The sequence below is a fragment of the Cherax quadricarinatus genome, chromosome 11 (genome assembly GCF_038502225.1).
Source record: "Cherax quadricarinatus isolate ZL_2023a chromosome 11, ASM3850222v1, whole genome shotgun sequence".
In the NCBI taxonomy this organism is placed as follows: Eukaryota; Metazoa; Arthropoda; class Malacostraca; order Decapoda; family Parastacidae; genus Cherax; species Cherax quadricarinatus.
Window position 1 is genome coordinate 37,627,132 of NC_091302.1, and position 27,429 is coordinate 37,654,560.

Here is a 27,429-nt window from a genome sequence, read left to right on the forward strand (position 1 = left end):
TAAAGGGCTTGTGTACCAGTTATCAGTATATAATGTATGCCCCTTACCAAGATAAGGTGCCATCGTGCTTCTCACTACGTCACCTGAGATACCCAATAACATCCTGGTATCTTTCAATGTTTTACTTCCTGTGTATACAATAACATCCAATACCAGGCCACTGTCACAGTCACAGTACAAACAGTTTTATACCAAAGCGTTTCCTCTTGCTTCATATATACTGCTTGAATGACAATCTACCTTTGAACAAAATCAAAGACTCGTCAATTACAAGATTCTTGAATGGATGAAAGTACATGTTGAACTTTTGTTTCAGATACATAAAAACATTTCTAATCTTGTATAACCTGTCACTTCTGTCAGGCCTGGTTTTGTCAGAGAAGTGCAACATACGTAACAGTAAGATAACCCTGTTCACTGGGATGATTTCACTGAAGGCCGTGGTACAAATTAGCCGATCTGTGGACCAGTATGATTTTATATTATGCTTATAGACACGAGGCATAAGCATTATTGTTGCAGAAAGAAATACATTTCAGCCACAGTTGTCTCTTTCCACCGGTGTAGTCTTGGCTGTGGTGATATGATCGTATTTGCCATGGTGTACTCAAAATACTTGTTACTTTCCCTGACAATAGTTTCCATCAAGGGCTTGTCAAAGAATAGTTCAAAGAATTCCAGTTCATTTGCAGTGTTTCCAAGGGAACAAGTTGGTAGGATTCCACTTTGCGAGTCATCAAATTGGTGGAGCTTGGGAACAAAATTGGGATTTTGCTGCCAATCCCAGATACAGTTTGCTGGTGGATACTGGACATCATAAGCTGGTTGTGGTTGTGGTGGGGTGGTGGCTGACGCTCCACTTTTTCCCTGAGCTGAGGAGCCAGCGGCGTGGGTCCCAGCCTGGGCTGGTGAGTCATTCATGGCCATGGCACAACCATCACCACTACCACTATCACCACCAATACCACCACCTGCTGATGCCTGTGGGCTATCCATGCCAAGTGTAGCCACATCATCCTCACTTTCACTGTCTATTCCTGGTGTAGGGCCACGGGATGTACTCCGTCCCCTGGGCACTGCATAGAGATCACTACCTGAGCGCATGCGGCGGCGTATATACCAACGCTTCACTGGTGAATATGATTCCTCTCTATCACTATTCGAATGATCGTCAAGAGCAATAAAATCACAGTCCACATCACTACCATCATCATTACTGAAGTCTGAAGCCTGGCCACGTGAAAATATTAGTTTTCTCTTGCGACGAGGTACAATTTAACATGACTAAGACGTGCCCACACCAGGGGTAGAAGATTGAGGATCGTCAGGATTTTCTGCACTATTTTTGATATCCTGGTCATTCCTTTCGGTCACTAATTGATCAAAGCCATAGAATTCTTCTTCATTTCCACTTCCGTCAGAGTCAGAACTATCAGTTACGAAGAGGAGAGTCCTAATTCACCTTGGATTGAGAGCTGCCTTGCGACGAGGCATGGTGAACAAAGGTAACTGAGGTGGCGTTCCCACAATGCCATGCAAGCACCTAGAATTTTTGGTTATGGCGCACACACACCATGGAGACCCGTTCTCTCAGATGTAGGCCTACCAGCCTTCTCACGCTAAATTTGACGCCGCTAGAATTTTGGCGTAGATCTACGGCACGGACCTTGAAAGGGTTAACCTATCAATAGAGAGACTTTCTGCTACATCTTCCTCATTTTCATCACTGCTTTCTCCTCCACTGGCTTGCTGCTGTGGATTTACGACCATCTGCACAATTTCTGAGTCAGTTTAATGATGAAATTTTAAATTATGCTAGCCAAAATTAGTGCCGGATTACTGATAGAACCGGATAAACTGATTGCCGGATTAGTGACGGCCAGCCTGTACTGAGAAGCAAAAGTGTCATTGTTAGAGTAGGGCTGAAGAGTTTCAATAGCCCAATGAATATAATAATCATACCTCAGAAATTTAGGAACCATTACTCATGACTTGTCACAGCACAAGAAATTTTAAGAGACTGTAGTGTGAAGAAACTATAGGAGCCAAGTGTACAGGTCTCCTTCAACATTCACGCTTTCAACTTTCACGGGCTTCACACATTCGCGAATTCCCAACCGCCAAATTCCCAGCCACCAAATTCCCAGCCGCCAAATCATATTTAAGTTTCCCGCCACCTGCGAGTCCCTACTACCCTCCCTCCGACCCCTGCAACTGGCAGCCAGCCCTCCCACCACTCAGTGTGGTGAGTGTTTTGTTTGTTCATTATTTGCTATTAAACTACAGTATAAATAATGTAAACCCATTCATGACTGCATATTGGAATGGCTATTCGGACAGGTATTAGACGGTGACATCATGTGTTTACTCTTGAACACTGCAGAGAATTAAACATTTCTGCTACAGTTAATAATAACAATAGTAATAATAATAATAATAATAAATATGATATAATTGAAGAAGGAAATTGTACAAAAATACGAGGGAGTGGCTGACACATCGTCAGTGTGACTTTGTTTATGCTGGAGTGAACATTAGTCTCCCTGCTCTTCCAAACATTTCACAATAATTCATTGTGTTTGGTGCTTGTAGATTGAGTGTGACTGGAGTGGTAGAGGCAGTGATTGAGGCAATGGTATTTAATAACATGCATGTTAATAATAATACATGTTATTAATAATATGTACTATTATTATTTATAACATATATGTTATTAAATACATACACGTTAATAATAATACATGTTATTAATAATAACATGTACTCTTATTATTTATAACATATATGTTATTAAATACCACTGCCTCAACCGCTGAATTATTGTGAAATGTTTGGAAGAGCAGGGAGACTAATGTTTACTCCAGCATAAACAAAGTCACACTGACGATGTGTCAACCACTCCCTCGTATTTTTGTACAATTTCCTTCTTCAATTATATCGTATTTATTATTATTATTATTATTATTATTATTATTATTATTATTATTATTATTATTATTACTATTGTTATTATTAGCAATAGCAGAAATGTTCGATTCTTTGCTGTGTTCAAGAGTAAACACATGATGTCACCGTCTAATACCTTTCGTAATAGCCATTCCAATATGCAGTCATGAATGGGTTTACATTATTTATTCTGTAGTTTAATAGCAAATAATGAACAAACAAAACACTCGCCACACTGAGTGGTGGGAGGGCTGGCTGCCAGTTGTGGGGGTTGGAGGGAGGGTAGTAGGGACTCGCAGTGGCGGAGTCTGTGGTATTTAATAACATACATGTTATTAACATACATGTTATTAAATAACATACGTTATTAAAGCATAACATGTATATATTTAGTACAATTTATGATGTTTTCATGTATTTTATGATTATTCATGGTTCAACAAGTTAAGGAAGCAGTATTGTAATATATTTCCCTACAATATATTGGGGCACCAAACATTCACGGTTTTTCAACATTCGCGAGGCTCTTGATCCCCTAACCCTCGCGAATGTTGAGGGAAACCTGTATTCTGGGTGAGTAATCAAACCCAATGTAAATCAAAACAATCACAATATTTTAATTTATTAATGTGTGAATATACAGTGGACCCTCGGCTAACGCCTTTAATCCGTTCCAGAGAGCTACCCTTTAACTGAATTAACCCTTAAACGGTCCAAACGTATATATACGTTGACTCGCACAGCGCCCCGAATATTTTTAAAAAAAAAAAAAATCTTTTTTTATATAGAAAAAAGACCCCTTTTTTTTTAAGTATTTTAGAAAAAAAAATTTAGGGTCAGTACTTACCGAGATATGAGGCCGAGAAGTTGGCACTGAATGCTCATGTGACAGTAACATCGAGTCCTGCCGCTTGCAGAAGTGTTGCCGATATACCTTTTTTTCTATTTTTCATATTTTATGTAATTTTTATGTTCTGATAATTACAATTTGTAGTAGTTCTTGTCATTTTATAACCAATCTTTGTTCTGACACTAGTATTAGGTACTGAAATTGTACTCAAATTATCACAAACACAGTGACAGGTGGAGATTTACACCTGCCTTAGCCATATACTATTGTCTTGGAATATATACAAAGTATTTATATGTCCCAGCAATGTTTTGGATATGTGGAAGTATATAATAACAATGAGGAGAAGGAGGAAAAGAGGAGGAGGAGGAAGAGAAAGACAAAGAGGAGGAGGAGGAGGAGGAAGAGGAGGTGGAGGAGGAGGAGGAGGAGGAAGAAGAGGAGGAGGAAAAGAAGGAGGAAGAGGAGGAGGAAAAGGAGGAGGAGGAGGAGGAGGAGGAGGAGGAGGAGGAGGAGGGGGAGGAAGAGGAGGAGGAGAAGGAGAAGGAGGAGGAGGAGGAGGAGAAGGAGAAGGAGGAGGAGGAGGAGGAGGAGGAGGAGGAGGAGGAGAAGAATAATATGTAATAATAATAATAGGTAATAAGAAGTTCCCTAGAAGCATGAAAAACAAAGTCCACCCCTGACAGTGACATGATAAGATGAGATAACTGATAAGAGCTGATGTTTGATGAGCATACATGAGGGTGGGGAAGGGTGCAGCTGATAAGAAAAGATTAGAGATGATATTTGATGAGCATCACCCTCACTTTGTTTTCGCTGGTACACAAACGTGTCTATCTATTTGTCTGTCTGTCAAGCTCCCTGTCTGTCTATCCGTATAGGTCTGTCTCAGAGAGAGCCACAAGACTGCGTCGTCATCACGTCTACTCACATCTTCAAGCAGAGTATAGCACTTTGTCTGGATTTTTTGGGTTATCCTAGGTAATTTACATGATGTATACTTGTATTTATATGTACCTGTGAGACAGAGATAGACAGACAGAGGGAGACAGATTGAAAGAGATACAGAGACAGACAAAGACAGAGACAGACAGATTGACACACACACACACACACACACACACAAACAGAGATAGAGGTAGACAGAGGAAGACAGAGATAGACAGACCCTAAACTTGGGGCTAACATCACTTTCCTCTTAAAAGAGGAGTGTTAACCCTTTGAGGGTTTTCGTCGTACTAGTACGTCTTACGCGTAGGGGTTTTTGACGTACTAGTACGCATAAATTCTAGCGGCCTCAAATCTCGCGCGAAAAGGCTGATAGGCCTAGGTGTGAGAGAATGGGTCTGCGTGGTCAGTGTGCGCGGTAGAAAAAAAATCTGGGACCCAGTGGTGCATTGTGGGAATGCCCTCTTAGTAAACAATGTCCACCATGCCTCGCGGTAAGAAGCTCCTCACTCCTCGGCGAATTGGGACACTTTTGTTCCCCAGTGACAGTTCTAATAGTGATGGAAGTGCCAGTGAAGATGAGTTTCGTGGTTTTAGTGAGGTTTTGACCGAAACTAATGACCATAATATCGGTAATAGTGAAGAAAACCCAGACGACCCTCAGCCTTCCACCTCTGGTGCTGGGCCCTCGTGTTCACGTTCAGTTGTTCCAGAACCCAAGAGGAAACTTCTATTTTCCCAAATCCCAGACTCAGATGAGAGCATGGGTGATGATAGTGATAGTGAATATGAACTACAAGCTCTTCAAACTAGTTCCAGTAGTGATAGTGAAGTGCAATATTCCCCAGTGAAGCGTCAGTATATACAACGATATATGCGCTCTGGAAGTGTGCCATATCTTATACCAAGGGGAAGGAGTGTATCTCGGAGTACATCCCGTGGCTGTACAACAGGAACAGACAGTGAAAATGACGAAGATACTGTTGCAATTGGGATGGAAAATGTGCGTGGTGGTAGTGGTGCCGGCGGTGAGGCACCAGCAGTGGGCCATGCTGCCACCCACGCTGCCAGCCACGCCGCTGCCTCAGCTGATCTAGAACAAAGGCCACCATCCCCCACTCCCCCACCACACCAGCCTCCACAACCACAACCTCCACAACCACAACCACCTGTCATTGTCCAGTACCCACCAGCAGACCGCACCTGGGATTGGCAGGAAGCTGTCAATTTTGTTCCAAATCCCCACCAGTTTGATGGCAGCCAAAGTGGAATACGGCCATCTTGTGCACTTGGGAACAATGCCACTGAACTGGAATGTTTCGAGTTATTCTTTGACGAACCACTGATGAAAAGTATTGTCATGGAAAGCAACACATACTACGAGTACACCATGGCAAACACAATACTTTCACCAAAATCACGTCTACACCAATGGAAGGAGGCAACTGTGGCTGAGATGTATCTTTTCTTTGCCACAATAATGCTTATGCCACATGTGTATAAGCACAAAGTGAAATCATACTGGTCAACAGACCCCATGATTGCAACACCAGGTTTCAGTGATATAATGCCAGTGAATCGATTTGTGCTAATGTTACGTATGCTTCACTTCTCAGATAAAACCAGGCCTGACAGAACTGACAGGTTATATAAGATTAGGAATGTGTTTGTGTATCTGAAACAGAAATTCAGTACTCATTTTTATCCCTTCAGGAAGCTTGTAATTGACGAGTCTTTGATTCTGTTCAAAGGAAGACTCTCTTTCAAGCAGTACATACCAAGCAAGAGGAAACGCTTTGGTATAAAGTTGTTTGTGCTTTGTGATTGTTACAGTGGTCTGGTATTGGATATTATTGTGTACACTGGAAGTTATACATTGCAAAATACCAGGAAGTTATTGGGCATCTCAGGTGATGTGGTTCGAACAATGATAGAACCATACCTTGGTAAGGGGCATATATTATATACAGATAACTGGTACACAAGCCCCTCACTCAGTGATTTTTTGCGAGTGAACATGACAGATGTGTGTGGCACAGTGCGTGCAAATCGAAAACATATGCCCAGGTTTGATGCTGGCACTCGCAGAGGTGAGGTGCAGGCGTTTGCTGCCAATGACATCATGGCATTTCGGTGGCATGACAAACGAGATGTCACACTGTTGTCATCAATTCACCCTAATGAAATGGCAGACAGTGGCAGGCAGCATAGAGAGAGAAATGAACCCATTCTAAAACCTGCAGCTGTGATTGATTACACCTTCAACATGCGTTCAGTGGACAAATGTGATATGCAGATTGGGTTTGCTGATTGTGTTCGCAAGAGTTATAAGTGGTACATCAAACTGTTTTTCCATCTTCTGGACATTTCCATGCTCAATGCTTATAATATGTATAAGATGAGCACCAGAAACAAACCACAGTACGGCGAATTCTGTTTGTCTGTCATCAGACAAATAGTATTCAAGTACCAAGGAAATGCACCTGCAATTGACCGCCCACCAAATTATCAACAACTACCTGCTCGTCTGAAGCATGGTGATCACTTCCTGGTAAAACTGCCTGCTACTGCTTTGAAGAAAAAGGCTCAGAAGAGGTGTTACGTCTGTTCACATACAAAAAAACGCCCACGACAACGCAGAGACACTCGTTTTATGTGTGAGGAGTGCAAAACTCCACTGTGCATGACACCATGTTTCAAAGAGTTCCACAGGCTGCAGAACTTCTAGAAACATGTCCTGTGACTGTATATGTGTATATAAAATATAGAAAAATAGTAATAAACAACATTTCATATTGTTTGTTTGTGTAAATATTTTCTGTAAACAAAATAATGACAACAGTGTTTACGCCCTTATTGTGTAGTATTGAAAAAGAAATAACTTACAAAATACTGATCATGTTGGCCTCAGAGGCCATAAAAGTTACTCAGAAAAAGAAAAATTGAAAAAAAATTGAAAATAGTACATAAAAAAGTAAATAGAAAAATACCGGGTGACGGCAGTCGGCGATGTTACCATATGTTGTTCAATTTTGGCAAATTTCACACCTCCATATCTCGGTAAGTATTGACGTTAAAATTTTTTTGTTTAGCCTATAATGTTTAGAAAAAAATACTCTATTTTTTCATAAGAAAAAATAATTTTTTTTTTTTTTGAAATTTGGCCGACCCTGAGAACGAGTTTCGGAGAGGGCCTGTCGACCCTCAAAGGGTTAATATGACATTACATCAGTGAATCCTTGGTGTTTGCCGCACTGTTTTCTCTAGCTGGTGCTCCCACAAGGTATTAAGTGGTCCCAGATTTTTTTAATACCACACACACTGAGTGTTAGAACCCATTCTATGCTGACAAGGCATCTCAGGCCAATCGTGCCAAATTTGAAGGCAGAAAAAATAAAACGTACATATACATTTGGGGCACTACGCGTAAGAACGTATATATACGTTTGGACCATTTAAGGGTTAATTTTCCCCATAACAATGGAAATCCAGTTAATCCGTTCCAGACACCCAAAAGTATTAAACAAAATAATTTTTTACATGAAATATACATTTCCCTACACAGAAAACAATGATACATGAAGAATAAAACAATAATAACATCACACTTACCTTTATTGTGGACTTGTTGATGAGTGATGAGACTTGAGGAGGGCAGAGGATGAAGGTGTTCTATTGTTTGGAAGGGGAATCCCCTTCCATAAAGACTTCAGTAACGAGTCCTTTTCTGGCTTTTGTCTTGGGAGTGCCTTTTCCTCCTGAGTAATGTAGGTCCTGTTTGTCATTTTCTTCCTAAACAGGCCTGTCTCGTCACAATTGAACACTCGTTGGGGTTTTAATTTTTCAGCCTCTATGTACCACTTAACCCTTTGAGGGTCGACAGGCCCTCTCCGAGACTTGTTCTCAGGGTTGGCCAAATTAAAAAAAAAAAAATAATAATTTCTCTTATGAAAAGATAGAGAATCTTTTCCCAATCATAATGACACCAAAAGTTTGAAATTTGATGGAAAACTTAAGGCTCTCGCGAAGTTAGCGGTCTCGGCGATGTTTATGCATCGGCGATCTTGTCCACTTTGAGCCCCATTTTCGGCCAATTCCACTGTACTATTCGACAAAAAACATGAATATTTCGCTAGAACTCCATTTTTTCTATCGAATGAGTGCAAGAAACCACCCATTTATCAATTTCAACTATCCAGTACAGTGGTCAGAATTTAGCAATTTTGCCAATTTCACACAAATTTCAAAAAATGCCAATTTCTGAATAGGGTCCAGAATAAACAAGAAAGACATTCCTGGCACTAAAATGACATTTCCTCTGTTCATTAGTCACGTCTCAAGGCCCCTCTTACATTCTTTTGCTTTCCACTTTGAATTTTTATTCTCACAAAAAATAGAAGATTTACTGTTATGCAGACTACTGCATTAGTGTAAAAGAATGGTATAAATAATATTGGCGCACTTGTGAAAGAATATTAGACTCGCCAGTTGACGTGTATTGGACGCTTGGCATGATTTGTTTACTTTTGAACTTTGGTAAAAATCGAACATTTCTGCTACTTTGAGCTCAATTTCAAGGTACTTTTCATTGTAAAACCAGTCAAAATCATCTCAATTTCTGTAATATGTCTTCCATTCTATAAAATGAGACCAAGAAAACTAGAATACAACTATAAATACCATACGAAAATACAGTGCAAAGTCGCTGTTTTATTCCAAAAAAAACGGTCTTTTTTTTTTTCTCATTATGCACTGTGTGCTGCAGGATTTTTTTTATACTGTGCACACTGACCACATAGACCCATTCTTTCATATGTAGTCCTACCAGCTTTCTCCCACTAGATTTGAGGGCGCTAGAATTTAGGCGTACTAGTATGTCAAAAACCCTGGGTCGTTAGCCGTACTAGTACAGCCGAAACCCTCAAAGGGTTAAAGTCCTGCACATATTTTTCAGCCGCTTTTCTGTCAGCTGGCAGCCTCACCATGCCTATCATACCATACCACCATCACAACCACTACTGCCCTCTTCCACCACCACCACTACCACCCTCTACCACCATTGCTGCCACACACTACCACCATCACTGCCACACACTACCACCCTCTACCACCATCACAATCGCTACCACCCTCTACCACCACCACTACAACCCTCTACCACCATCACTACCACCCTCTACCACCACAACCACTACCACCCTCTACCACCACCACTTTCGTATTTTTCTACAAACTTTTTCTCAAATTATATGCGTTTCTCACATTCTTTACCATAGGGCTGGCACTAGAAGCTTTCTTGGGGCCCATGGTGGCTTATTTAGCAGTTAAAAGCACCAAAAACAATGGAATAATACAAAATATATCGCATGTATGCGCGGAATAATCATCACTGGCTTTGTAAATAATGGCACACTGGCTGGTACACAAAGTGAGTGGCTGGGCCCGCTCAAGGCACCGTGCCGACACGTTTGGGACGAAAGCTCTTAACCAAGTTTTTTGGCGTTAGCCAAGCCAATTTTTTTACGCCAAATCGAGGTGTTAGCCAAATTTGGCATTAGCCAATGCAGGTGCTAGCCGAGGGTCCACTGTACAAAGGTATCATTTGATGATGAATTAGTCTAGAATATCCCAACAATGCCATTATATATACATGTACCTGTACTTCCATTATGGTCTCTATGCTGTGTGTTGATTGATGCACAAGTAATAAAAAAAATATTCTTTTTTTGTATTGTGTACTGTAGATAAAGCTGTGTGAAAAGAATGTCTGGGGGAAAATCTTGGGTAATAAAAACCGATTTATTGTTTAATTAAGTAAACAAGTGATTTGAGTCTATAAAGTTACTAAAAGCATTAAACACTTGCTTACAAAATGGATATAAATATTATGTGCTTTTGCTGTTAATCAATCTTTGCATTTCTTACAGCTAAAAGAGCGTCGGAGGATTAAGGAAGCTGGTGGTTTTATCACGTTCACAGGGGTTTGGCGAGTTGCAGGAATTCTCGCTACCTCACGAGCACTTGGGGACTTTCCCCTCAAAGAGCCTCGAAAATTAATTACAGCTGAGCCTGATGTTCTGACGTTCAGTCTGCGGGACCATAAGGTAAGTTGAAATGTAGCACTACAGAAACTAATAAAGTTAAACTCCTTTGGTCTTTCTACACCTTTTTTAATTTGATAACACCTCTGGATTTTACACAATTTGAGTTTCAGCCTCCAGCCTTCAATAAACTATCAGCTCATCAAAGGTTCATCTCCATCTTATATTCTGGGTGTCACTTATTGCAACTTATATTCTGGGTTTGTCACTTATTGTTCACTGCAGTGCTTGATCATTACATCTATACAAGGCAAGGAAAGAATATTCTCTATAGGATCTCGCCCCTTCAAGGGGGGGGGGGGCTCTTGCTGCAGCAAAGGGGCTCTCATTGAGAATATGAAGTTGCAGTATACCACCAGACCTCTAAACAGGTGGGCCCTGCTTTACAGCATTTTGCTAATGCAGCAGTTTTCAGTTATACCCATTCTTCATTTATTCAGACTTTCTACATTAAATATATTTGCCACTCACTATAAGCTAGGGATGAAAATATTTTAAGATAAGTGATGTGTGTACTATACAGTAGGGCCCCACTTACATGGCAGGTTAGGTTCCAGGCTATTGCCGTAAAGTGGACATCACCATAAAATGGGGTGCCCTTTTTTTCCACTTATAAATGCTGGATTTTAAGTTTACACTAACATTTATTAAGTTAGCAATAGAACCAGGCATTAAAAACAATAAAAAAGTAAAATACACATATAGTACACTCATTACTTATCTTAAAATATTTGTAGTCTTAATGTAGGTTGAGATGAGTAGTATTTATTGTAAGATGCCAGATGTGGTAGGTATGGTAGCCAGGCCAGGCCACTCCACCCACACGTATTATACTACGACATTTAGAACATCCCGGAGCAATAAAATGCATATACAGTTCACTCATTACTTACCTTAAAATATTTGTAGTCTTAATGTAGAGCAAGACGTGAGTAAACAAGATAAAACAAATAAACGAGAGAGAGAGAGAGAGAGAGAGAATGAGTAAATGAAAGGACAGAGATGCGGAGTGTGTAAACAAACAGACGAACACATCTGGTTTTGGTTCATACATGTTTGCATTATACCATAATACAAACACTTTACATTGTGTACAAGTTGTCTCCACATTGGTATAGAATAAATAAAGAGCAATACATACTCCCATTCTCATGTAACACCATTTTTAGAAGAAATGATGCTCAAAGTGAAGGCATACAAAAGGAATAATTTTCTACAGTTACTCTCAGTAATATTATTGTATACACATTTTCATTGGTGTTGAACTATAGAAAACGTTATTCTTTCCAACACTCTGACAAGACAGTTGGAAAAGCATCTCATATTTTTTTATATTTTTATTAGCACACTGGCCGATTCCCACCAAGGCAGGGTGGCCTGAAAAAGAAAACTTTCACCATCATTCACTCCATCACTGTCTTGCCAGAAGGATGCTTTACACTACAGTTTTTAAACTGCAACATTAGCACCCCTCCTTCAGAGTGCAGGCACTATACTTCCCATCTCCAGGACTCAAGTCCAGCCTGCCAGTTTCCTTGAATCCCTTCATAAATGTTACTTTGCTCACACTCCAACAGCACGTCAAGTATTAAAAACCATTTGTCTCAATTCACTCCTATCAAACATGCTCACACATGCCTGCTGGAAGTCCAAGCCCCTCACACACAAAACCTCCTTTACCCCCTCCCTCCAACCTTTCCTAGGCCGACCCCTACCCCGCCTTCCTTCCACTACAGACTGATACACTCTTGAAGTCATTCTGTTTCGCTCCATTCTCTCTACATGTCCGAACCACCTCAACAACCCTTCCTCAGCCCTCTGGACAACAGTTTTGGCAATCCCGCACCTCCTCCTAACTTCCAAACTACGAATTCTCTGCATTATATTCACACCACACATTGCCCTCAGACATGACATCTCCACTGCCTCCAGCCTTCTCCTCGCTGCAACATTCATCACCCATGCTTCACACCCATATAAGAGTGTTGGTAAAACTATACTCTCGTACATTCCCCTCTTTGCCTCCAAGGACAAAGTTCTTTGTCTCCACAGACTCCTAAGTGCACCGCTTACCCTTTTCCCCTCATCAATTCTATGATTCACCTCATCTTTCATAGACCCATCCGCTGACACGTCCACTCCCAAATATCTGAATACATTCACCTCCTCCATACTCTCTCCCTCCAATCTGATATTCAATCTTTCATCACCTAATCTTTTTGTTATCCTCATAACCTTACTTTTTCCTGTATTCACTTTTAATTTTTTTTTTTTACATACCCTACCAAATTCATCTACCAACCTTTGCAACTTCTCTTAAGAATTTCCCAAGAGCACAGTGTCATCAGCAAAGAGCAACTGTGAAAAAAAAAAAGTATGAAATTTGATGGAAAATTGACGAAATTATGCTCTCGCGAATTTTGATGTGTCAGCGATATTTACGAATCAGCGATTTTGCCAGCTATGACTCCCATTTTAGGCCAATTACATTATTCCAGTCAACCAAATTCTTAGCTATTTCACTAGTATTACTTCTATTCTATCGATTGAGCACAAGAAATCGCCAAGTCAACTGTTTCAACTACAAATTAAAGTGATAGGAAATTGTTAATTTGGCCAATTTAACACAAAGTTCAAAATATTCCAATTTCAAAATAGGGTCCAGAATAAACAATGTAGGCATTCCTGGAACTAAACTAACATTTCCTCTGTTCATTAGTTACATTTTGAGGCTTTACAAATAAATTCCATTTCGATTTTTTATTCACATAATGAATTTTTATTCACACCAAAAAATAGAAGATTTACTGTTATGCAATACTGTAATAATTGTATAAATATCATCACCATATTTGTGAATGCATATTAGACCCACCAGTTGGTGTGTATTAGACGTGTGAGGTCGTTTGTTTACTCTTGAATATCGGCAAAAATTTAACATTTCTGCTACTTTGAGCTCAGTTTCAAGCCATTTCCAGTGCTAAATCCAATCAAAATCATCTCTATTTCTGTAATATGTCTTCCATTCTATCAAATGAGACCAAGAAATCGCAAATACAACTATAAAAAACATACGAAAAAACACTGCAAAGTCGCTGTTTTAATCGAAAAATCATGATTTCAGTTTTTTTCTCTCATTATACACAGTGTGCTGCAGGATCTGTTTTATGTGATGCACACATACCTCATAGATGTATTCTCTCATATCTAGGCCCAAATGTACCACTTACAGTTTATCAGAGTGAGCTGAGCTCATGCCGTAGACCTACGGTTTGGACCCTGAACGTAAAGCCATAGATCTACGGGATGGACCCTGAAAGGGTTAAAAAAAAAAAATTACATAGTGTGTTTATATAATTTTGAAAAAATATCATAGGTGGATTAATGAAAATGTGTATACAGTGGACCCTCGACCAACGACATTAATCCGTTCCTGAGAGCTCATCGTTAGTCAAAATTATTGTTATTCGAGTTAATTTTCCCCATAAAAAATAATGGAAATCAAATTAATCCGTTCCTGACACCCCAAAGTATTGAAAAAAAAAAAATTTACCACATGAAATGTTAATTTTAATACACACAAACTGAAGAAGACATGTAAAATTGCATGGCACTTACCTTTATTGAAGATCTGGTGGTGATTGATGGGATGGGAGGAGGGGAGTGTGTGGATGGTGTTAGTGTTTAGAAGGGGAATCCCCTTCCATTAGGACTTGAGGTGTTAAGTCCTTTTCCAGGGTTACTTCACTTCTTCTTTTAATGCCACTAGGACCAGCTTGAGAGTCATTGGACCTCTGTCGCACAACATATCTGTCCATAGAGCTCTGTACCTCCCGTTATTTTACGATTTGTCTAAAATGGGCCACAACGTTGTCATTGTAATAGTCACCAGCACGGCTTGCAATAGCTGTGTTAGGGTGATTTTCATCCATAAAGGTTTGCAGTTCAACCCACTTTGCACACATTTCCTTAATTTTTGAAGTAGGCACCATGGATTCCACAACTGGCATAGGCATCTCAGGGTTAGCTCCAAACCCTTCAAACTTTCTTAATTTCCATACTAATTCTCACCCTTTTTATCACAGGGATGGCACTAGAAGCTTTCTTGGGGCCCATGGTGACGCTGTGATAATATGAAATGTTCCGATTGTATGTTTGGATGCGACCGCGGTGGCTGGCTTGTAAACACTGCGCAGGCCACACGTGGACGCATCTCGAGCGGAACGAATCGTGTTGGTCGAGTTTTTTAGCACTAGTTGAGGCAAAATTTTTGCGTTAAGATGTATCGCTAGTCGGATTTAACGTTCTACGATGCCATCGTTGGTCCACTGTATTAATGTAATATACAACATATAATGTGCCTTAGAGTGATTATTCTTCTTTCAACACACCGGCCATATCCCACCGAGGCGGGGTGGCCCTAAAGGAAAAACAAAAGCTTCTCCTTTTACATTTAGTAATAGTATATACAGGAGAAGGGGTTACTAGCCCCTTGCTTACGGAGGAAGAATTCTGTTCCACTTCCCCATGGAGATAAGAGGAAATAAACAAGAACAAGAACTAGAAAGAAAATAGAAGAAAACCCAGAGGGGTGTGTATATATATGCTTGTACATGTATGTGTAGTGTGACCTAAGTGTAAGAAGAAGTAGGAAGACATACCTGTAATCTTGTATATTTATGAGACAGACAAAAGACACCAGCAATCCTACCATCATGTAAAACAATTACAGGCTTTCATTTTACACTCGCTTGGCAGAATGGTAGTATCCCCCTGGATGGTTGCTGTCTACCAACTTACTACCTACAGAGTGATTATTATTGAGTATTATTATCATCATTATTAATATGGCATCCTCGAGACATAAGACACTTGTTGATTTTAATGTGTACCTGCACGCTAGCACAGTATGTATGTTTACTTAGGTACAGGTGCACATAAGCATAGTTATCATAATTAAGCAGAAGTGATATAAGAAGGACAGTTTATGGAGAGTAAAAGAAAGGTGAAGAGAGTGGTGTGAGAGAGTGCAAAAGGAGAGCAAATGATAGTGAGAGAGAGGCACTGTCAAGAAATTTTGCTGAGAATAAGAAAAAAATTTGGAGTGAGATAAACAAGTTAAGAAAGACTAGGGAACAAATGGATTTGTCAGTTAAAAACAGAGTAGGAGGAGTTAGTTGATGGGGAGCTGAAGGTATTGGGTAGATGGCGGGAATATTTTGAGGAACTTTCAGATGTCAATGAAGAAAGGGAGGCAGTAATTTCATGCACTGGTCAGGGAGGTATAACATCCTTTAGGAGTGAAGAAGAGCAGGATGTGAGTGTGGGTGAAATGTGTGAGGCATTATGCAGGATGAAAGGGGGTAAAGCAGCTGGAACGGATGGAATTGTGACAGAAATGTTAAAAGCAGGGGGAGATAGTGTTGGAGTGGTTGATATTTTTGTTTAATAAATGTATGAAAGAGGGGAGGTTACCTAGGGATTGGCAGAGAGTGTATAATTCCTTTATATAAAAGGAAGGGGGACAAAAGAGATTGTAAAAATTATAGAAGAAGTAATTTACCAGTATACCAGGTAAAGTGTATGGTAGGGTTATTATTGAAAGAATTAGAGGTAAGTCAGAGAGCAGGATTGCAGATGAGCAAGGAGGCTTTAGAGTGGGTAGGGGATGTGTAGATCATGTTTACATTGAAGCATATATGTGAACAGTATTTAGATAAAGGTAGGGAAGTTTTCATTGCATTTATGGATTTAGAAAAGGTATATGATAGAGTAGATAGGGAAGCAGTGTGGCAGATGTTGCAAGTACAGTATATGGAATAGGTAGTAAGTTACTAAATGCTGTGAAGAGGTTTTATGAGGATAGTGAGGCTCAGGTTAGGGTGTGTAGAAGAGAGGGAGACTACTTCCCAGGAAAAGTAGGTCTTAGACAGGGATGTGTAATGTTGCCGTGGTTGTTTAATATACAGTACTTATAGATGGGGTTGTAGAAGAGTAAATGCAAGGGTGTTGGGGAGAGGGGTGGGATTAAATTATGGAGAATCAGATACAAAATGGGAGTTGACACAGTTACTTTTTGCTGGCAATACTGTGCTTTTGAGAGATTCTAAAGAAAAGTTACGAAGGCTAGTAGTACAGTGGACCCCCGGTTTACGATATTTCATTCCAGAAGTATGTTCAGGTGCCAGTACTGAACGAATTTGTTCCCATAAGGAATATTGTGAATTAGATTAGTCCATTTCAGACCCCCAAACATAGACGTACAAACGCACTTACATAAATACACTTACACTTACATAATTGGTCGCATTGGGAGCTGATCGTAAAGCGGGGGTCCACTGTATATGATTTTGGGAGGGTGTGTAAAGGTAGAAAGTTGAAAGTGAATATAGGTAAGAGTAAGGTGATGAGGATATCAAACAATTTAGATAAAAATTGGATATCACATTGAAGAGAAGAAGTATGGAAGAAGTGAAGGTTTTGAGATACTTGGGAGTTGACTTGTCAGCAGATGGGTTTATGAAGGATGAGGGTCACCATAGAATTGATCAAGGAAAAAAGGTGAGTGGGGCATTGAGGTATCTGTGGAGACAAAAAACATTAGTACATTCCCTTCTTTGCCTCTATGGATAAAGTATAGTGGTACCAACAATCTTATATGGGTGTGAAGCTTGGGATGTAAATGCTGCAGGGAGGAGGTGGCTGGAGACATTGGAGATGTCCTGTCTAAGGGCAATGTGTGGCATAAATATTATGCAGAGAATTCATAGTGTGGAAATCTGGAGGTGGTGTGGAGATACTAGGCCAAGACACTGAGGTCAAAATTGCTGACAGGTGGCACATCTGAAGGCACAAAAAATTATATGTACTATTATAGCAGACTAGTTAAAAAGGTTAACCCTAATACAGGGTCAAACGTTAGACATTCTCATTATGTACCATGTAGAGCAGGACTTTTTTTAATATAGTGTACACCCATTGCATAGTCCGTCTCTCATGTCTAGGTCAGTTATATTCATGGGGAGTACTAAACCCATAGGGGTCATATAGCTCCTGGGGAAGGAATAGGAGACATTCAGGTTCAGTCTGAGGAAGAGGGTGGCAGACTCATTTCCTTGGATCAAGAGCCCTTCATAGGCATTAAGAATCCTCCATTGAGTGATGTCTTAAGTCAAAATTTTCTGCTTAGCCAATTTTAAGGTGCTTTGAATTATGCGCAGGTCTGTGGCACCAACGCTGATCCCACTGACATAAATCTACGTCACTGACAGTTTACTGGTTAATTTATTTCATTACGTTTTTATAAGTTCATCAGCAGGAGCCATAAAGTGGCTAAGTATTCTGTCATGGTTTTCTTCTTATATAATTACATCAGGAATTTTCTCATTAGTTTTTGTGACAAGACAAAGTTTATGTTGATTCTCCTTGTGGCTGTAGAAGTCAGCAGTTACACGTTTTTTACTTGTTTTTTAGTATCTCACCTGTCTACATTTATTTCCTAGTTTTGATACCTTTATACACAGTACTATTCTTAGAAATACAGTGTAGTTTTGTGTGTTAAATATTGCTATTTTTTTAAGAAAACTTTAAATTTTTATTAATAAATAACTTAGATAATTTATTGAAGATGAATATTATGTACGTATATTGAAGGGGAAGTACTAAACCCATAGGGCTCATATAGCACTTGAGAAAATGGGAAGCATTCGGGTTCAATCCCAGGAGAGGGAGGGCAGATCCATTTTTTTTTGGATCAAGAGCCCCTTGCTGGCATCAAGTAACCTCCCTCAAGGAAAATAAATATAAAGAGATACCAAAGTGGCAGTTATAAATAAGAAGAATGGCATTTACTGCATAAAGCAGTAAATGCATTCCAGGTCCATGGTAGCAACAATGAACTCAATCAGGTTATCAGTACTTATGGCAATTCTTTATATATAAACAAACAACTTGATTTCTTTGTGTAGTATACGAAGTGTAGTTTACATGTAATAAAATATTGTTAAGCACAAAGAAAGCCACTAGCATGCAGACTAATGCTAATTATTACAGACTATTTAAGATTAGACATAGGCCTTCGTTACATATTGCACTAATAGTGTAGGAGAGAAATTATATTGCACATGGTGAATTACTAGTAGAAATAAGGCATTGCTTAAAAGTGAAGAACCCAGATATAGTAAAGGATTCCTGGACAATACAATGCTGTATACGTGTAGTATTGTTGAACATATTATATAATATTATATTATTTATTTATTATTTTTTTTTATTATCACACTGGCCGATTCCCACCAAGGCAGGGTGGCCCGAAAAAGAAAAACTTTCACCATCATTCACTCCATCACTGTCTTGCCAGAAGGGTGCTTTACACTACAGTTTTTAAACTGCAACATTAACACCCCTCCTTCAGAGTGCAGGCACTGTACTTATTATTTTAACTATTTTTCTCTCCAGGCACATTTTGTTATCTTAGCCACAGATGGACTCTGGGATGTGTTAACAAATGAGGAAGCAGTAGCATACATCCGTGATCATATTCATGAACCTGATTATGGAGCCAAGTCCCTAACACTTCATGCTTATTATCGTGGGTCACAGGATAACATAACTGTAGCAATTCTCAATATTGACAAGTTGTGTCTGTAACATTTTACATGTACACAATGCATAAACCTTTTGTTTATCAGGGAACTTGAAAAGGACTTGAGTTTGTCAGTGCAAGGAACCCTCTTCTCATGAAGTATAGCAATACAAGTAATGCACCTTAATGTTACCAGGTGAATTATTATACAGTATTGTTTATGATAACCATTAGAAAGTATTCGTATAAATCTTTAAATTTTCCTTCCTTAAACTGGATTTAAGGATTCAGTGATATTAGGATATGAATATAATGTTAGTTAAATTTGGTTTGGGAAAATTCCTTATGGTGACAGACTCTTATTAATTTAAGTCTTTTACAAATATAAATTTATAAAGATTCAGATTCACTTCTGTCATAATCATGCACATCCAAACCTCACTGGCATTGTATATAAACACCCATTTTACCATTACATCTTCTAGTGGTATTGCCAAAACAAATGTGAGATGTTCAGACTCCAAATATTATGATAAATAAATTGTAGAATAATTCTTGGTCACTTGGTGAGCAGCTCATGGTGATCATGCATTGAGATTTGTGTTCTTAGTGATTAGTTACACTAGTCATAATGTTTATTTGTTTAGCTTATACAGCCTGAGGATATAAGCATGATAAATGTATTAAAACTATGTAAATATTGAATGACATGAAAATTCAGTACCATATACTGTACTGTAATCTCCCAATATTCATGAGGGATACATTCCTCGGGAAGCTTGTAGTTACCTAATTTATATTAAAATGAGAATAAGGAAAAAAAAAAAGTGTTTCAGACCTATGTAACCCCTGTATCCATTGTAGTACATTACAGTAGTAATCTAACCTTGCACTATTATGGATCTGTTGTAGTACAAAATGGGTCATTAACAGAAATGTAAATTATCACTTCAAAGCATGTATTTATACTTAAGAAAAGTAAATGTTAAAGTTGAGGAAGGAAGGTTACTTGTTCTCCCAAATTAATTTATATTTATCTTGTTATAAAGGCTTACTTAATTTAAGTGTATCAAGCCAATTATTTTTTATTTTGAAATCTTAATATACAGGCATTTAAAAAACTAAATGAAAATGAGAGAGGGAGGGAGGGAAGAGGGGGGGATAATAGTGTAGTACTTGCTCACCCAAATTACGCAGTGTATTTCACTTATTCATCTTTTGAATGTTAAGTGTGTGTTGCATGACTTCTTAGCTTCCTACTCCTTTCCCTATTGTTTCCTCTCTGTTTTTCTGCCACAGTTGAAAGTAAGACTGCAATGACAGTAAAGATGGCAAAAAGCACATCTAGTAAGATTTTGTACTTTTGCATTACTGTAGTACACAGAAATAAATAAATTACTATAACACAGGGTGGCATGTTGACACATGACAAATGTATCTTACTGATCCATTATAGTAGCAGTACTTGTTTCTTAATATACAATAATAATAATATATCTGTGGCTAAGCATGCATCATGTCTGCATGTATAGCCTCGTTTATCATCTCCAAGCTAGTCTAGCTTGCAGAAGATAAGTGAGGATATACATGTTTCACAGTCTGCTGATGCATTTATGGATATAAAACTATGAATAATGGAAGGTTACAGAAGAAGGTTTTCAATTATCATGATGTTACTTAAGTGTACAAGTCAAAGTTTTGAATTGGCAATAATATACTAAGTTATAATACTATTATGCACCGTGACCAAAGATGTGGTGGTACTCTTCATTTCCCAAAATAATAATATTAGAAAACTATTATATCTTAAGTTTTACTTTATTTTTTTAATTTTGGATATTATGGATCTCTATATAAAACATATTAAATCAGAAGCAAAATCTGTCCAAGTAACTATTTGTGGTAGAAGTTCCGTCCTCTAGGCTTGTATTCAGAGCAGGTGAGAAATGTCAACATTTCTGATTAGTGTACCTGGCAAACTGTTTTAGTTTCCTGAGATGTTTAGGCTCAGAAAGGTGCCAAGACTCAGCAAACTTCTTATAATGCTTAGCATGTTAATGTCATGCATTAGATCTCATTGCATCTTTAAAGTGTCCCAACTGACAATTGTGAGAATTGATATGGCACTTAATTTACTCATGCTTAGATGTATCAAGGTGAAATATTACCTATTAGTTAAAGTTTGTTTATGAAGATATAAAGGCTGTGTGTGTAAATGTGAGTGTTCATGGGTTATTGTTATAAAAAGCTTGAATAGAGTTGCTTTTCATGATGGCCATCCCTTGTCAAGTTTATCCATATCCAAAAGGGTAGGGGGATGGGTGTATGTCTTTTGTGCAAATGTCATTCAAAAACATTAATTTTCATAAGTTTCTCTTCCCTGAAAAGCTATTTCTAGATTTTAGTGTTTGCAGAAACTTGCTGGTCGGTATTATTACATTCAGAATGAAGCACTAAACCATTAGGGGTCATTCAGCATTATCTCTGTTAAATAAAAGATTCAGTTTGTTTTGATAAGATTCTCCGATTTAAATCATTTTTATATACATTGACTATAGCTCGATTGTATATTTCAGATTATAAACAGTACTAAAATCTAATAAAAGAAATCTTCATTAAAGTTAATGCTTGAGATTCTTTTCAGTATGTCAATAATCCTTTGAATATTTAATGTAAACTATGCACATGAATCAGGTATATATATTAATTTTTTTTCTTTTAAATTATATCTATTCTTATTAAGTTTTTTCAAATTTTTTCAACATGTGATTATTAAATGTCTCCAGGGAGTGTTGTCCAAACTTGGTTATATCAATGAATGACAAGTCTGCATGAAGTAATGTTTAAACTAGTTATGCAAGTTAGAAACACATTTTCATTGTGTAATACATTTCCAGTGATATAGGTCTTCATGTACATACTTTACGAGCCAGTCTTGGAACACCATCACTGTACTCTAGATTTGGCACACTAATTGAGAACCAAGGTTCATGTGATGCATATTATAAAGTATATTTAATATGCAGGGAACTGTTGATAGCAGTAGCCTCTTAAATGTTTCATACTATATAGTACATGCTTTTTAGCATGGGAAATTGTGTGATTATTAACCCAAATGTGCAGTTTTCAGTAAATTGACTATATATAATTGGCAACATACCTTTTCATTATGAATAATGCTGTCAATCAAATTCACCTACTTCCAGAGTTGAAGCAATGCTGTTTAGATGATGAAGTGCATTTCTTTTATTCTGTTGTCCTTTACAAAACTTTTTATTTGGAGGAACTGGGTAAATGGTTATGAAGATAATTGGCAACCAGATGTAGTTATTTTTTTTTTTATCAGTTTTACCTTTATTGAAGACTTGGTGTATGAGAGGCAGGAGTGCTTGGAGGCAGGACAAGATAGTCCTTCAATATGACACAAATATCAACTCTATGGCTTATTTATCTAGCACAATTCATCTAGTATGACATAATCAACAATATTAATAACAGATAAACATGATATATACTCTAGAATGAATAAAGTATGTCATGTGTCTCTCCCCCTAACCGACGAGTGTTGCTGTGTTTGTTGTTGGGTGTATAAGGGCCACTGCAAGATAAGCCTTACATAGTGGTGGTGATGGTTCAGCAGAGACGGAAGTGTTGTCAGTCACCCTATATAGCTCCAACAACATTGGAGGAGTCAGGTTCATGCTGTCCTTTTTCTATCAATTAATTGCTTAACTTACTTGCTACACTGTTAATGCTACACTTTGTCGCTGGCTGGCGCTATAGCCTTTATCAACTCGTGCTGCTTTAGTATCATACATATCGTAGAATCACTGAAGAAGGCACATTCTCCCCTCTCTCTTCCTCCTCCACTCTGGTAAAGAAAGTGCGAAACATGATAGAATTGAAAGAAATTGTAGCAAAGTACCAAAGGGCTGCCACTATGAAGTTTCTTTGGGCCCATGGTGGCTTATTTCACAGTCACAATCAATAAACAAGTACTAAAGAATGAATTTATTGTGAAATGTTTGGATGAGCACACAGGTAATGTTCACTCGAGGATAAACAAAGCTAGACTGGCTCACGATGCCTGCACGGGCAAGCGGACAGGCCTGGTACACCAGCCAAAACACGGGGCACAGGCCGAAACTCGGGACAAAATTTAGCCGAAAAAAGAGGTTGAAACTCAAAGCAGCCAATACTCAGGGCGGCCAAAACTCTGGGTTCCACTGTATTTCCCTGTACCTGGATTATTACATTCACAGGAAAGTGTTAAACCCATGGGGGTTTTATAGTGCCTATTTTTTTTTTCATATAGGCACTAATCCCAAATCAGTCAGTATATGTCCAGATGACTTCTTTATTCCCTGGTAAAGACCCCTTAGGGGTAGTTCCTTGATATCAGTGAAGGGATTTTTATTCAAGAAACTGGACCTGCACTTTTAAGATCAAGTCTAATTCTTTCATCCCAGGTGCTGTATGACCCATATGAGTTAAGTACTCCTCCATGTTATAATACATAATGAAAATGTGTGGAAATCCCATGATAAAAACAGTATTTAAAAATTACAGTACTGATATATATATGAACTGGGATACAATGGAAATTTCATATGGTGGCTACATTATCAGGGTTCAGGGCTTTCTTGTGTTGTATGACCCCAGTAGGTTTAGTGTTAGGTTTTGATTATAATAATAATGTGAGTGTGAAGTGAATAATACACATGTTCTTTAAAAATCTGGAATTGTCATAGGCCCATAGTATTGATTTCATAATAGCATCATGGCTTCTAAAAATTTTAAACATTTAATGAACAAAGCATAATAAAGTATTTTATGTAGACTAAATGAAAGCGAAATAAAGTTAAATGACTGGTGTTGAATGACTCAAAAAATAATTTGCAGAAGGTTCACATAGTGAAATATACCTAGCCAGTTTCAATTTTATACTCAAAATTCTTTAATACTTTTTTGCATGTGTAATTGTGTATAATATTCACAAAGCAAAAATTAAAGATGAAAGTGGATGACATTTTGGTCCATCCTGGACCACTATTGAATCAATCTAATATTATATTTTGAAAAAAGTGCCTGAGGAATGGGAGACAAGTTCGATACGAGGAAGTCTGATTCTTTGGATTGAGTGCCTCTCACCAGGAGGAGCCTCCCTTGAAGGATCAGGATAGATTGGGTTGGTTGTGAATTGCTCCTGCCATGGTATTGAGAATTTCATTCTTCATCCCATACTATGTAAATGTGCTTTTATCAATATACATTGAGCATTGATAAGACTTAAGAGAAGTGTGAGAGCAATAAGAGAGGGGGCAAGTGAAAATAACTGCCAAAGTAATCTTGCCTATCCCTTACATTTCATTCACAAAAATTGAAAATGCAGTACTTGTGTTTATTTCATTTTAAAGTCCCTTTAATTATAAATATGCTGTATACAAAAATGCTAAGAGGTATACAAGGCATTATGTATTCATTTTATTGTATAGAATGAAAAAAAATTGTATTTTCTGTACTATATCTGCCACCAGTTTGTTGGCTCACACTTCCATTCCTGTATTCTCTTGCACATAATTTAGTTGCAAGTCATTGTTGCTTTTAGTGCAATGACACACTTTCATGGCATCATTCCTAGGTGTAGATATTTTGTTTTTTCGATTAATCATGATGATATAGTTATTGTAGGATATTTAATTTCTTATTTTTTTCACCTGTTTCATGTAAAAGTATACAATCTGTATTAAAATATTATAGTGAATATTTTTTTTTTATCCTGATAATTTAGTCCAGAATGATAATTGGACTGTGATATAGCGAGCATTGATGTATTTCTATTATAATCACATTATTATTATTATAATCAAAAAGAAGCGCTAAGCCACAAGGACTATACAGCACTGCAGGGCAGGAAGGAAGCGAGGGCATCAGGTGGCAAAAGGAAGATGGACGAGTAATAGGTTACGGATAACAGCGGGGCAGTGGATGGTGAAAGGGTAAAGGGCAGCAAGAGACTGAGCTAGAAAGGGCTGAGGGGAGTGCGTAAGGTATCATCAGAGTTTGTGGAGTAAATCAGTCGTTGTCAAGAAGTCAATGAGAGAGTCAGGATTAAAGGAGGGTCCATCAGCAAGAAGGGAAGGTAAAGAGAGAGTAGTAGAACGAAGACAACGGAGGTAAATTCTGCGTGCTCGTTGATAGAGAGGGCAGTCTAACAGAATGTGGCCAATCGATACTGGAACTTGACACTGCTCACAGAGAGGAACAGGGTGCCTCTCCATGAGATACCCGTGAGTAAGACGAGTGTGGCCAATGCGAAGGCGGGAGAGAGTGGTCTCTCAACCACGGCACTGATGACAAGAAGACGGCCAGTAACCTATGCTCGGTTTAATAGAATGAAGTTTGTTACCAAGCAGAGTTGACCAACGTTGTTGCCAACAGGTGTGAAGGTGGGTAGCTATTGCAGCAAAATAGTCCAGAAATGGAACACCTCTATAGGAAATTGGTAGGTCATGTACTGCTGACCGCGCAGCAGTGTCTGCCTGTTCATTGCCCTGTACGTCGACATGACCAGGGACCCAACAAAAAATAATATCTTCATGCTTGGTAGAGATATGGCGTAGCCAAAGTTGGATACGGAGAACTAGGGGGTGAGATGTATCAAATTTTCGTATAGCCTGTAGAGCACTAAGGGAGTCTGAGACTACCACAAATGATGACACAGGCATAGATGCGATACGAATAAGTGCTGCAAGAATGGCATACAATTCAGCAGTAAAAATGCTAGCCGAAGATAGTAAATGCCCCTGCACGACGCTGTCCGGAAACACTGCTGCGAATCCGGCGCCGTCTGAAGACTTTGAGCCATCTGTGTACACAGCGATGGCATGAGAATGGGAGTGGAAATGATCAAGAAAAAGAGAGCGGGAAGGCACCATAGGCAGTTGAGCTTTTGAGCACGGGAGTGAGAAAGAACAGACCCCAACAGCTGGAACTTCCCAGGGGGGGGGTAGGGAAAAGTGAGATGCTACATGAACATATAAAGGTGGTAACTGAAGGGAAGACAAGAGTGAATGTAGGCGAAGAGAAAAGGGACGGAGCAAACGGGCGGCGAACGAATAAAGAATGTCTACTAATATCGGTGACCATTCTATAAATGGAAGGATTGTGGAGATCGGGAGAGCGTACATAGTAGCGAAGGCAATGGGCATCACGGTGATCAGACAAGGATGGAGCATTCGCTTCTGCATAGAGGCTCTCAACAGGGGAAGAGCGAAAAGCACCAAGGCACAAACGTAATCCTTGGTGATGGATGGGGTTAAGGCTAGAGAGAGTAGCAGGAGAGGCCGCTGAATAAATCTGGTCACCATAATCGAGTTTCGATAAAACGAGGGCTGAATATAGGCGAAGCAGAGTTCGACGATCAGCTCCCCAGGAAAGATGAGCAAGGGTTTTAAGAAGGTTTAGCCAGCTGTGACAAGTTGCCTTCAGAGAGGTAATGAGAGGTTTCCAGGTTAACCTACGGTCAAAGAGAAGGCCTAGAAACCCGACTGTATCACGTTCTGGGATACGGGAGCCATAGAGATACGAAGGATGATCGGAGATGACAGAGCGTCTAGTGAAAATAATTTGGCGAGTTTTGGTACTGGAAAATTTAAACTCATGCGTGGTGGCCCAAGTGGAAACACGGTCGACCGCATGCTGGAGAGAAACTGCAATGAGATGGCAGTCAGCGCCTGCACAAGCAATAGCGAAGTCATCAACATAGAGTGATGACCAAATATTGGGTGGAAGAACAGAGGCCAAATCATTTATAGCAAGGAGAAAAAGTGTTGTGCTTAGAACACATCCCTGAGGGACACCTTCAGCTTGGACGAAGTCTGGGGAAAGAACATTATTGACTCGAACACGGAAATATCTGTCAGTTAAAAGTTCTTAAGGAAGGATGGTAGATTGCCTCAGAGGCCTAAGGAGTGGGCCTGGGCCAAAATATTATACCT

At 38.9% G+C, this 27,429-nt stretch overlaps 1 protein-coding gene across 1 annotated transcript in view; it reads left to right on the top strand.

Moving 5' to 3' along the window:
* LOC128687594 (uncharacterized) overlaps positions 1 to 25,193 on the top strand; it is a 105,429-nt gene extending 80,236 nt beyond the window's left edge. Inside the window, exons 4-5 of the mRNA XM_053775135.2 lie at positions 10,672 to 10,848; positions 19,303 to 25,193. Of these exons, the coding sequence (XP_053631110.2) occupies positions 10,672 to 10,848; positions 19,303 to 19,494 (369 nt within the window). The 3' untranslated portion in view covers positions 19,495 to 25,193. The remainder of the gene's footprint in view (positions 1 to 10,671; positions 10,849 to 19,302) is intronic.
* The last annotated feature ends 2,236 nt before the right edge of the window (positions 25,194 to 27,429 follow it).